Source organism: Henckelia pumila, unplaced genomic scaffold (genome assembly GCF_033568475.1).
Source record: "Henckelia pumila isolate YLH828 unplaced genomic scaffold, ASM3356847v2 CTG_461:::fragment_3, whole genome shotgun sequence".
Classification (NCBI taxonomy): domain Eukaryota; kingdom Viridiplantae; phylum Streptophyta; class Magnoliopsida; order Lamiales; family Gesneriaceae; genus Henckelia; species Henckelia pumila.
In genome coordinates this window covers 2,602,848-2,614,971 of record NW_027331831.1, presented here as the reverse complement: position 1 = coordinate 2,614,971, position 12,124 = coordinate 2,602,848, and the positions used below count along the sequence as shown (strand labels likewise).

Below are 12,124 nucleotides of genomic sequence, written 5' to 3'. Positions count from 1 at the left end.
CCATACATCATGGAGTAATTCTGGATTTATGAAACAATGAATTGCCCAGAAATACATAAAACCAAAAAGTTTGAACTGATTTTACAAACCTTTCGAGCTTCTCTAGAATATAATGTACATTTGCTTGTATTTCTAAACTATTTTTATTATCGAAGAAATGAAAGTATAATTCAAATTTCAAATATATTTATATTTCGAAGACAATTATTTGAATTCAAATTAGCTAGGCCTAGCCATAGCCCATAGGCATTGGCCCAAGTGACAGCAAGAGTCTCAAACTGAAACAGTGTTACAACTTACATGTATCGTGTCCGAGAGACCTCCAAGTTGTAATTGAAATAAATAAATAAATAAAATTAGAAAGACCAAATATGTTAAAGTAAAATTTGCAAACACTACCTAAAAACTATATCACTAAATAAATCTAACTAGAAATATCTAATTCACATAAGAATTTATATAATTGAATATTGGTGGGTAGGAAAAATAATACAATTGCTAGAGGAAATAATTTCTGCTATAGTTATTTGTTTTCAAATGATTTTCAGTCTATTTTTAATTACAATTATGTTATAAAAAAATTAAATAAATGTTTTGTACGACCAATTAGCATTTAAACTATTTCCCATAAATTGAAATAATTGAAATTATTAGATCCGAGTTCTTACCGAAAAAACCTTAAAATCAAACGCAACGTTAGCTTCTTTTATTTTATTTTATTTATTATTTATTATTAATTTCTTTATTATCCAAAATTTTAGTAACCGCGAAGAATAACTGAAATAGTAACTCCCGGTACTTGGGCTGCACTTCTATGTTTCGCAAGCCGCAGCTCGGCATGTACGCCACCCAATAGCCACTCAAAAACAAACGATCCAGGACACGTGTCAATCAAACGAAGCAATATCACTGAGCATTAGCCGTGAGGATGATAACAGGTGATCCCTACGGTCAATAGCACAGAATGCGAACCGAACGAAACAACTCCTTCCAGCACGTTCAAATGTGAAGTGGAAGCAACTTCCCACGATCCCACTTCAATTTTTTCACTGCAATAAATTCAAGAATACCAGAGCAAATTTCTTGCAAGGCAAAAGACAAGGTGAAGGGATCGAATACAAGAAAAAAAGAAGCAGCAGCAGCAGCTTGCAGCCATGGCGGGTGAGGATATAGAGAGCAGAGGAGTGGAGAAAAACAACTACTCAAGCGCAGACGCGTTCGAGGAGGGGGAAAACCAGTGGGCTTCGTGGCTGATTCCGGTGTTTGTGGTGGCTAATGTTGCGATGTTTCTGGTGGTGATGTATGTGAATAATTGCCCCAGGGATTTCAAGAACAGGGGTTGGAGTTTGCTTGGCCACAATGACAAGTGCGCGGCGAGGTTTCTTGGAAGATTTTCTTTCCAGCCGCTGAGGGAGAATCCACTCTTCGGCCCTTCTTCTGCAACGTGGGTGTCATGTTTCTTGATTGCTCACTTTTGTTTCTTGCTGAATTTTTACGCTTGATTTTTGTGTGAAGTTCGGGTTTTTATTGTTTTTGGTATGGTTCTTTTTTGGGTTTTGGTTTTCGAGGTGGTAATTTTGGTTGGTTGATTAGCTCAAGGATTTAGTTCTTGAATGTTTCGTTTTTTTGTTTGTTTTGATGGTATTATATATGAAGCATGATCTATGCTCTGATTGATTGCATTAACTTTGTTATGTTCTTTTTCTTTGCTCAAGTGTTGTTTTTTTGTGCAATGCTGAACTTGATGGTTTTGTTGTGAGGATATAGTTCTTCAGAAAAAGAAAGTAAAACAGTATAGAAATTGAAGCTAATGGCTCTTCGATTCTGCTTTTCTTGGTACCAAAGATTAGAGAAGTTGGGTGCACTTAATTGGAATAAAGTTGTACACCGCCATCAAGGCTGGAGGCTTATCTCATGTATCTGGTTACATGCTGGCATTATACATCTCATAGCAAACATGATGAGCCTCGTCTTCATCGGTGTTCGACTTGAGCAGCAATTTGGCTTCGGTATGAGCCCTCACTCCAATCATCTCTATATCTCGAAGCATTCCGCTCTTCATCATTACATGTTATATATACTTGTGATCATTCGAAACATGCCTTGCAGTGCGAGTTGGCGTCATCTATTTGCTATCCGGATTCGGTGGGAGCATACTATCATCTTTATTTATCCAAAACCAAATATCTGTTGGTGCCTCTGGTTCACTTTTTGGGCTTCTTGGAGCCATGCTTTCCGAGTTGATCACAAACTGGTCTATATACACCAACAAGGTGAAACAATCACTCATGGCTCATGAGTAAAATGACTTTTTAGCCATCTGATTCCATCTTTTTTTTTTACCTCGCAGATCGTGGCATTATCAACCCTTTTGTTTATAGTCTTGGTTAACCTAGCAGTTGGGATTCTTCCACATGTTGATAACTTCGCCCATATCGGGGGATTCTTGGCCGGAATCTTGCTTGGCTTTGTTCTTTTGCCTCGTCCACAGTTCGGGTGGATCGAAAGACACAATCTCCCTGTCGGAGTTCGTGCAAAATCTAAGTACAAGGGGTATCAATACGTGCTTTGGTTGGTGTCCTTGATATTGCTAATCGTCGGGTAAACATTGTACTTCTTATCGTCACACTAGCCAGGTGGCCTTACCTTGTATTTTTTCGAGTTATGTAAGGACCAATCCGACTGGTTGCCTCTTTGAATGCAGATTTATGGTCGGACTCGTGATGCTGTTCCGGGGAGTGAATGGATACGAGCGTTGCCGTTGGTGTCGCTATGTGAGCTGCGTCCCGACGTCGAAATGGGAATGCGATGAACCTTGAACATTATAGGTTAATGAACATATCATGGACTATTGGAGTGCAAATAACATTATAGGAAAGTGTTGTTTTTGTGGAGTTTCTAGTTCAAATTAGTTGGTTCCTTTTAGTCGGCAGTGTTGTTTTGGGACATTATTTAACGAAAAGTTTACGTTTTTTTTGTGCTTTTTGTAAAGCGCTCTAAGGCCATGGTTTGCTTTTGGTTTAGCTTCATATTTTTCCATTGTATTGTTTTATAGGAGGAAATTTAATGTCATTATTCTCATTTTTCCGTCGTTTAAATTGATTAAAGCAACCATATATGAGCAATAGAGTTAGTAACGGGTGGCACGTTACTTTGATATTTTGTAGTTATTATTTTATCGATAATAAGAAAAAATTTGTTACAATTGAATATCAAAACTCAAGATTTCATCTTAAATTTGAAATCATTTTGGTACAAATTAAATGATGATATTGTGTTTCCATTTTTTTTAAAAAATATGAAACAATGTTTTCATAATCGGTCTTTATAACCGGACCGATGATCGAATCGGTTTACCTTAAAAAACAGTTCAATGGTCGAATCATTTTAACCGGACGGTCGAACTGAAAAATCGTTTATATAATATAATATAATTATTAATAATATATTTTAAAGTTTTATAACCTAAAAAATATAAATAAAAAAATATGTATTTATCATAGTTTAAAAACTAAAATAAACATATTACTGGTGGGCTATAAACTATTGGGGGCCCATAAAAAATGACCCAATTACCCGGCCCATTATCGTCGTTTACTTTAAATTTGATTTCGCCTCTGTGCTTCATCATTCATTCAAAGTTCAAACACTTTCTCAGGTGGTGGAGAGTGCGGAGAAAATCGCCTGACGCCATGGCCGACGAGGACTATGACATGGATGGAGGGTTCGTATGATTCGCAAATTATTCTTTTTTTAATTAATCTACTAGGATTTGTACGTCAATCGAACGCCAGTTTAATCAAATATTTTTTGGTTTAATTAGGGTTTTAGTCGGGTTTCTGGGTACATGCAATGGACGGAAGGTTTGCTGTGTTGTAAATTTTCTAATTATTGGTTTAGCTTCGTCTTATGTTAGCTGAAAGTTAGTAAAACACCAGTTTTGGGAAAGTGTATACCGGGAGTTAGGCACTGTAGATTAATCGAACGCTATTATATTTATATATTCATATATTTTTTGTAATGTGATTGGGGTTTACTCGAGGTTTCTCTTTATGGAAGAGGGTTCTTTCATTACTCGTTTTATTTGGCGTATGTCAGTACTTTTTCTGGATAGAGGTTTCTCTTTGAATCGCAATCATTCTGAATTTATTGCAGGTACGAAGATGAGCCTATGGATCCTGAAATTGACGTGAGAGATTTGTTTTCTTTGTATTTTCGACTGTGGAGGGTTCTCAATTTTAGGGTGCAAATAATGTAATTTTTCAATTTTTTTTTTTATCCTTCTGTGTTCTTGGGTTGTGAAACTGATAGGAAGGAGCAGAGGTTGAAGAAGAAGATAACAACAACAATGAGGAAGCACCTGATCCAATTGATGGAGAAGGAGATGGAAAAGAGGAGCAAGAACCTACTAAACGCCCTCGGAAGACATCCAAATATATGACCAAATATGAAAGAGCTAGAATACTTGGCACACGGGCCGTGCAGATAAGGTTCAGTTTATGTCTAGTGGTATTCTAGGTCACAAACTGTGTTTCTGTTGATGTATTGAGTTGGTTGTGATTTTTGAAATATTATGTGATTTGGCAGCATGAACGCCCCAGTTATGGTTGAGTTGGAGGGTGAAACTGACCCACTCGAGGTAAATTACGGTAAATACGGTGTTGTTTGATTGATGTTGGAAGCTTTTTTATTTTTCTTTTGTTGTTATAGATTGCAATGAAGGAGCTGCGACAGAGAAAAATACCTTTCACCATCCGGCGATACCTCCCTGATGGAAGGTAACTTTGTGATGTTGTGTTCCTTTTTGTCATTTTTTTCTCTTCTGAAGTCACCATCTCTTTGTTTTCTTCACATTTTCCAAATCACATCTTTATATATATCACTTTTTCCCCTCTACATTTTTTAACAGTTGGAGTCCATATTATGAAGCATCATTTATTACCAGCCACCCAAAAATTTTTGGAAATCTTGAGATGTGAAAAATGAAATGAAACCCAGAAACATATTCACCCAAATGTTATCTGATATTTGTCTCATGGTTGTTGACTGTATTATCTTTGGTGTGCCACAGCTATGAAGATTGGGGGGTGGATGAGTTGATTGTGGAGGACTCCTGGAAAAGACAAGTGGGAGGTGAATGAGACACACACCTATTCCTTCCTTGAGATTTGATTTCTGGATGATCATCATGGCCGAGTGTTGCAGAGTTGCATATGGATTTGCATCTAGCCGCCCTAAGTACAATGTTTAGAAACTTATCATCACAACTCAGACTAATCATATGGATAGCATTAATACTTGTTTCTGTTAGCACGCATCTTGTGATTTCTTGATCCCTGGCCTAAGTGAATATTCTACTCATGGTCTTACAACCAGCGGTTGTATCGACAAAGTTTACCTCAAATATTTTAACCTGTGTCCTCAAGATTAGCTTACGGTTTTGGCAAAGACGAGCATATGGTTGATGTGATCTTAACCCAGTCCGGCCGCCGCCTCCTGAATTGCTCTCTTTGATTTTGTCCGACTGTATTTGAACCCATGTAATTTCTCGTTCACATTAAGGTTTTCAAGTTTCTTTTGCTCATACAAATTTATATCCACATAGATAGAACTTAGAAGACAGGCCTCAAGGTCTGCAAGGAAAGGAAGTAGATGTAAATTTTTTTATTATTTTAATTTCTTAAACGCAAAAACCTATTATTTGAAATTCTTAAAAAAAATTTCAAGTTAATTAACCGTCGAGTTAATTAAGATTCAGGCGGCCAGCCGGGAATCTTTTCTTTCCTCTGATGAGAAATCTTTTTTTAATTTTGTCTCTCGAACTAATCATTATTAATAAAATTATCGATTAATGGAAGTTGGCAACGCAAAAAACCGGAAAACAAAACAACCTGGTTAACGTGATGTCACTCTTGCTCTAATTCAATTATCTATATCGCAACACGTACAGTTTAGGTAACTTGAACCCAACTTTTTAACGCTTCTTTATTTTAATATTATCATGATATCTTCATTATAATGACAATCTATTATGATTTCTTTAATATTATAATATAATGATAATTGATATACCTCAATACATTATGTGTATTGTTATTTCCTTTGTCAAATAAGATTCGGGCGAGATCTCAGCCTAAAGATTCGGGATTATGATCCCGAGATTCGCGGATCCTTGATAAGGAAGGTAGGCGCTAAATCCAAAGCTCTCTCCTATAAATAACAGGTTCACTTTCATTATTTGGATCCTAATTTTTCACTCGGGTGCACACACCACTCTCTATATTTTCGCTATCCTAGCATCTGACTTGAGCGTCGGAGGAGATACGCCGGAACACCTTTCGGCCCCCTTAATACTCTTGTTAGTGGTTTCAGGTCAGCAGCAGTTCATCTTTTATTTGGAGGAGCTTCTTCCGTTCAACCAAGGAGATCACTTTATTGAGGTATATCAATTGGCGCCGTCTGTGGGAAATTCGAGCTAAGACGTAGATATGGCAGGAAGAGGAAGAGGAAGAGGAAGGGAAAGAGGAAATGTGGCGGATATGACTGTAGATCAGCTCAGCCAGTTCATCACTCAAACGGTGCAAGCGGCCATGAGTCAAAATCCACCACCTCCTCCCGTGGGTCAGCCAAACCCAATGGATGCGGTGTGGGAAGAGATTAGGAGACTAGGTCGGCAAGTAGGAGGTCGGCCTGGGCCTATACAGAGGGAAAGTCCTTTTACTCGGGCTATTCTAGATGAGGAACTCCCTGCAAATTTTAAGCAGCCTACTTTAGGGGAATATGACGGGAGCTCAGATCCGGAGGAACATTTGGGGAAATTTGAAAATGCAGCCTTGTTGCATAGATATTCAGATGCAATTAAATATCGGGTCTTCCTCACTACTTTGGTAAGGTCAGCCCAGCAATGGTTCAACCTTTTACAGCCTGGTAGTATTCAGAGTTTCAATGACTTCAGCTCAGCTTTTCTACACCAATATGCGAGTAGCAAGAGATATTTGAAGACTTCTCTCAGTTTGTTCAATATGAAGCAATCTGAGGTGGAATCGTTGCGGGAGTATGTTTAGCGCTTCAATACAGCAGCTCTGGAATTACCTGCTGCCACTGCTGACACCTTGGTCAACTCTTTCACTCAAGGGTTGAGAGGAGGGGAGTTTTTCAGATCCTTAGTCAAGAAGCCTCCTTTGAATTATGATGAGCTCCTTAGTCGAGCTGAGAAGTACGTGAATTTGGAGGATGCACAGAGGCAGAGGAGACAGGAAGGAACGTCTGGGAGTAAGCCCAGTGCCAAGGTAGGAGCAAAGGCAGAGGGGAAGATAGAAGGAGGAAGGAAGAAGGTGGCAGAAGAGATGAACAGGGTCAAAGGACCCTACCCCTATGTACCCCTATCGGTAAGCCTGGAGAAGGCAATGCAAGTATGTGAGGATAGGCGAGCACTTGTGAGGCCCCGTAATGCTGAGAAAGGCCCGCGGTTACCGCCATCTGACAAGTTTTGCGATTTTCATCAGGAGTATGGGCATATCACCAATGATTGTCAGAGGCTAGGTGAGGAGGTTCAAAGGATCATGTATGATGATCCTCGAATCAGAGCTGAGCTGACTCGTAGAGCAAATCCTCCTCGCCAAGGCCGAGCTCCCCAATGGAGGAATCAAAGGAATGAAGTTAGAGAGAATCAAGGTGATCATCAGGGAAGAGCTCCTCAAAACGATCAAGGAGATAGGGTGCAGCAAATTGCAAATCATCCCAATCGGGGTGTTATCCATATGATCTCCGGGGGTAGTACGGATGGAGATTCGGGAAGGGCTCGCAAAGCTCACGGGCGTAGGTTGGAAAATTTTGAGGTAAGTTCTCAGCTCAGCTGTCCCACTGACCCGAACATCAGTTTTGGAAGGGAAGATTTAAAGGATGTGGTGCTACCTCATAATGATCCCCTACTGGTCACCTTGACCATAGCCAATTATGACGTGGCTCGTATCTTTGTGGATACTGGGAGCTCAGTAAAAATTATCTTTAAAGAAACTCTGGACCAAATGAAATTGGAAGGATTTGAGTTGGATCCAATCACCACAGAGTTGTATGGGTTCACGGGTCATGCTCTGCAACCGTTGGGACAGATAGCGCTCCCCTTGTCCCTTGGGAGTGGAGAGAAGAGAGTAACCAAAATGGCTTGCTTCACCGTGGTGGAGGCACCATCCTCTTTAAATGGAATATTGGGGCGCTCTGCCCTGAGTGATTTCCGAGCCGTGGCATCTACCTATCATCAGAAGTTGAAGTTCCCAAGTGGAAGAGAAGTGGGGGTTGTTCGGGGTGATCAGAAAGCAGCTCGGTTGTGCTATGTGAATGAGGTAAGGATTGATTCAAAGAAGAAGAAGAGGGAGGTAGGAATGGTTTCAATAGGTCGAACATCGAAGGTGCACGGACAGAAGGTGCTTCTGATGTCCGAAAAAGGTCATGAGAAGGTGGAATTAATCCCGGGAGCTCAGATTGTCAAATTAGCTGCTGATCTGAACCCATCAGTGAAGCAAAACTTGGTTGGTTGCTTAAAGAAGAACAAAGATGTTTTTGCTTGGTCTGTATCGGAGCTCACAGGGGTCAGTGCAGAAATTATGGTTCATCGACTAAATATTCTTGCGGGAGTAAGACCGATAAAACAGAAGAAGAGACACTTTGGTCCAGACAAGGATAAGGTCATTAAAAAAGAGGTAGAGGAACTTCTTAAGGCAGGACACATTAGGGAAGTGCAATTCCCTACCTGGTTATCCAATGTGGTCCTTGTCCCTAAGAGTTCATGCAAGTGGAGAATGTGTGTTGATTTCAGGGACTTAAATAAGGCGTGCCCAAAGGATTGCTATCCACTGCCTCGAATTGACCAATTGGTTGATTCAACGGCAGGTCATCAATACTTATGCTTCATGGATGCATATCAGGGGTATCATCAAATTCCTCTGGTCGAGAAAGATCAGGACAAAGTAAGTTTCACCACCTCTCATGGAACTTTTTGTTACAAAGTGATGCCTTTTGGTTTGAAGAATGCAGGGGCCACTTATCAAAGACTCATGGACAGAGTGTTTGCCTCCCAAATTGGCAGAAATGTGGAAGTTTATGTAGATGATATTCTGGTAAAGTCTCAGGATGATGTGGGGTTGCTGGCCGACCTTGAGGAGACTTTCTCGACTTTGAGGGCTTATCGGGTGAAGCTTAATCTGAAGAAGTGTGTATTCGGAGTCAGGGGAGGTAAGTTTTTGGGGTATATGGTTACTGAGAGGGGCATAGAGGCCAATCCTGAGAAGGTGCAGGCTATTCGATCTATGTCTGCTCCCCGTAACTTGCAAGAAGTTCAAAGGTTGGCAGGAAGGATTGCAGCTTTGTCTCGATTTATATCAAGATCAGCCCATAGAAGCTTACCTTTGTTCAAGGTTCTTCGCAAAGCCAAGAAGTTTGAATGGGATGATGAATGCGGGAAGGCATTTGATGACTTAAAAAGCTACTTAGCTGAACTCCCTGTGTTGGCTAAGACAATTCCTGGTGAACCATTGTACATCTACTTATCAGCTTTGGAAGGGGCCGTTAGCTCAGTACTTATTAGGCAGGAGAGAACAGCTCAACACCCTATCTATTTCTTCTCACATGCCCTTAAGGGTGCAGAACTTCGATATTCAGAGGTGGAAAAGTTAGCATTAGCCTTGGTTATGACAACAAGGAAGCTCAGACCTTACTTTCTATCACATCCTATTGTGGTGCTAACCAACAGCCATATTGGGAGGATATTAACTCGAGTTGATATTTTGGGAAGGTTGGTAAAGTGGACTACGGAGCTCAGTGAGTATGATATCCAGTATGAACCAAGGACGGCCGTTAAGGCCCAGGCGTTAGCTGATTTTCTTGCCGAAACGAGACATATGGAAGCAGAGGATTTGTGGAAAGTATACGTTGACGGCTCTTCTAATAGTGACGGATGTGGGGTGGGGGTGTTTTTTATCTCCCCTCGTGGAGATGAGATCCGATTGGCAGTTAGGTTGGATTTTCGAGCTTCTAATAACGAAGCAGAGTATGAGGCTGTGTTGATTGGCCTCCGAGCAGCTAAGCAAGCTGGGGCAGCTCGGGTACACCTCTATTCTGATTCACAGTTAGTAGCCCAGCAGGTGAATGGAACGTATGAAGTCAAAAATAAAAAGCTGAAGGAATATATGAGGGCGATAGAGGAAGCTAAGGGTTTCTTTGATGAGGTATTGTTTGAACAAATTCCGAGGGAGGGCAATGAAAAAGCAGATTATCTCGCCAAGATGGCTAGCTCACTTCATAACTGAAAGACCAGGGAAGTTGTCATGCAAGTGGAATTGACACCCTCTACGGAGCTCGCACCATTAGCTCAGGAAGAGAGTGACTGGAGAAAGGAGCTCTTGGATTACATGGAGAAGGGTGAGTTACCAAAGGATCTGAAGAAGGCATATCGGTTGAAACAAAGGAGTCTCCGCTTTGTGATGATGGAGGGAGTTCTTTATAAGAGGTCATTTGTCGGACCTCTTCTCAAGTGTTTAGGCCCCAAGGAAGCTCATTATGTCCTAAAGGAGATACACGAGGGGTGTTGTGGTAATCATTTAGGGTCTTATTCTCTAGCCCGTAAGGTTCTCCTGGCGGGATATTTTTGGCCCACTATTCTGAAAGATGCCATAACTTTGGTAACTTCTTGTGATAGTTGTCAAAGACATAGTAGACTTCAGCACCAACCAGCAGCGTTAATGAAAGGGATAGTAGCAGCATGTCCTTTCGATCAATAGGGAATTGATATTGTGGGTCCTTTCCCTCCAGCCCCAGCTCAAAAGAAATTCTTGCTGGTTGCTATTGATTACTTCTCTAAATGGGTTGAGGCAGAGGCTTTAGCTCGAATCACTGAAGGGGAAGTCTTGAAATTTCTGTGGAAGAATATTGTGTGCAGATTTGGAGTACCACGTAAGCTCATATCTGACAATGAGAGGCAGTTTCAAGGGGCTCGAGTGCAAGGTAAAAAAATGAAAATTCAGCAACACTTCACATCTGTCCATTATCCTCAGAGTAATGGTCAGGTGGAGGTGACTAATAGGTCTTTGGTGCAAAGCTTGAAGACGCGTTTGGGCCAAGCCCAGGGAAATTGGGTGGAAGAGCTCCCTAGTGTGTTATGGTCATATCGTACCACACCAAGAATTGGGACTGGAGAGACTCCATTTAGTATGGTGTACAGAAACGAGGCCGTCCTGCCAGCAGAAATTCGAGAGGAGTCGGCTCGGATCATTTTCTATGATGAGGAAAATGGAAAGAGGAGGATGGAAGATTTAGACTTTTTGGGTGAAAAGAGAGAAGCTGCTGCTATCAGGATGGAGGCATACAAGAACAGGATAGCTCGGTCCTATAATCGTCAGGTGCGCAGGAAGGGTTTCCAGGTAGGAGATTTGGTGCTGAGAAAATTTTAGGAGGTGGCTGTAGGGAAGCTCGACCCTAAATGGGAAGGATCATATAAGGTGGTGATGAGGCTCAGTTCGGATGCTTACTACTTAGAGGATTCAAAAGAAAAGATGTTGAAGAGACCTTGGAGCGCTTACAATTTACACAAATATTATTCTTAAATGTTGCAAGTTAAATTTTCCTTTAAGTTGTAATTCATGCAAGCTACCTTCTACGTTTATCTATAAACAGTTATTTTTTCAGAAATATTGATGTAAATGTGCCTCAGCTCATCACCTTAGTCACGCTCCTTGAGTCCCTGACTTTGGTTCAGCTCATCACCTTAGTCACGCTCCTTGAGCCCCTGACTTTGGTTCAACTCATCACCTTAGTCACGCTCCTTGAGCCCCTGGCTTTGGCTCAGCTCATCACCTTAGTCACGCTCCTTGAGCCCCTGACTTTGGTTCAGCTCATCACCTTAGTCACGCTCCTTGAGCCCCTGAATTTGGTTCAGCTCATCACCTTAGTCACGCTCCTTGAGCCCCTGACTTTGGTTTAGCTCATCACCCTAGTCACGCTCCTTGAGCCCTTGGCTTTGGTTCAGCTCATCACCTTAGTCACGCTCCTTGAGTCCCTGACTTTGGTTCAGCTCATCACCTTAGTCACGCTCCTTGAGCCCCTGACTTTGGTTCAGCTCATCACCTTAGTC

At 41.2% G+C, this 12,124-nt stretch overlaps 3 protein-coding genes across 3 annotated transcripts; all 3 read left to right on the top strand.

Moving 5' to 3' along the window:
- The first annotated feature begins 965 nt into the window (after nucleotides 1–965).
- Nucleotides 966–3,044, top strand: LOC140871805 (RHOMBOID-like protein 2). The gene is made up of 5 exons (XM_073274527.1): nucleotides 966–1,444; nucleotides 1,846–2,009; nucleotides 2,110–2,273; nucleotides 2,351–2,601; nucleotides 2,705–3,044. Exons 1-5 carry the CDS (start codon nucleotides 1,155–1,157, stop codon nucleotides 2,817–2,819), a joined length of 984 nt encoding a protein of 327 aa, XP_073130628.1. The 5' UTR covers nucleotides 966–1,154; the 3' UTR covers nucleotides 2,820–3,044.
- A 577-nt stretch (nucleotides 3,045–3,621) lies between these two features.
- On the top strand, nucleotides 3,622–5,590 carry LOC140872169 (DNA-directed RNA polymerases II, IV and V subunit 6A-like). The gene is made up of 6 exons (XM_073274952.1): nucleotides 3,622–3,724; nucleotides 4,156–4,189; nucleotides 4,312–4,490; nucleotides 4,588–4,639; nucleotides 4,711–4,778; nucleotides 5,072–5,590. Exons 1-6 carry the CDS (start codon nucleotides 3,693–3,695, stop codon nucleotides 5,139–5,141), a joined length of 435 nt encoding a protein of 144 aa, XP_073131053.1. The 5' UTR covers nucleotides 3,622–3,692; the 3' UTR covers nucleotides 5,142–5,590.
- An 898-nt stretch (nucleotides 5,591–6,488) lies between these two features.
- On the top strand, nucleotides 6,489–10,304 carry LOC140871507 (uncharacterized). Its single transcript, XM_073274043.1, has 2 exons — nucleotides 6,489–7,011; nucleotides 7,078–10,304. Exons 1-2 carry the CDS (start codon nucleotides 6,489–6,491, stop codon nucleotides 10,302–10,304), a joined length of 3,750 nt encoding a protein of 1,249 aa, XP_073130144.1.
- Nucleotides 10,305–12,124: the final 1,820 nt, after the last annotated feature.

Coding starts and splice junctions, on each gene's coding strand:
- LOC140871507 (XM_073274043.1), top strand. CDS start 6,489: ATGGCAGGAAGAGGAAGAGGAAGAGGAAGGGAAAGAGGAAATGTGGCG. Junction 7,012..7,077: donor ATATTTGAAGACTTCTCTCA/GTTTGTTCAATA, acceptor GCTTCAATACAG/CAGCTCTGGAATTACCTGCT.
- LOC140871805 (XM_073274527.1), top strand. CDS start 1,155: ATGGCGGGTGAGGATATAGAGAGCAGAGGAGTGGAGAAAAACAACTAC. Junction 2,010..2,109: donor TGAGCAGCAATTTGGCTTCG/GTATGAGCCCTC, acceptor CATGCCTTGCAG/TGCGAGTTGGCGTCATCTAT. Junction 2,274..2,350: donor GGTCTATATACACCAACAAG/GTGAAACAATCA, acceptor TTTACCTCGCAG/ATCGTGGCATTATCAACCCT.
- LOC140872169 (XM_073274952.1), top strand. CDS start 3,693: ATGGCCGACGAGGACTATGACATGGATGGAGG. Junction 4,640..4,710: donor GTGAAACTGACCCACTCGAG/GTAAATTACGGT, acceptor TTGTTGTTATAG/ATTGCAATGAAGGAGCTGCG. Junction 4,779..5,071: donor CGATACCTCCCTGATGGAAG/GTAACTTTGTGA, acceptor GGTGTGCCACAG/CTATGAAGATTGGGGGGTGG.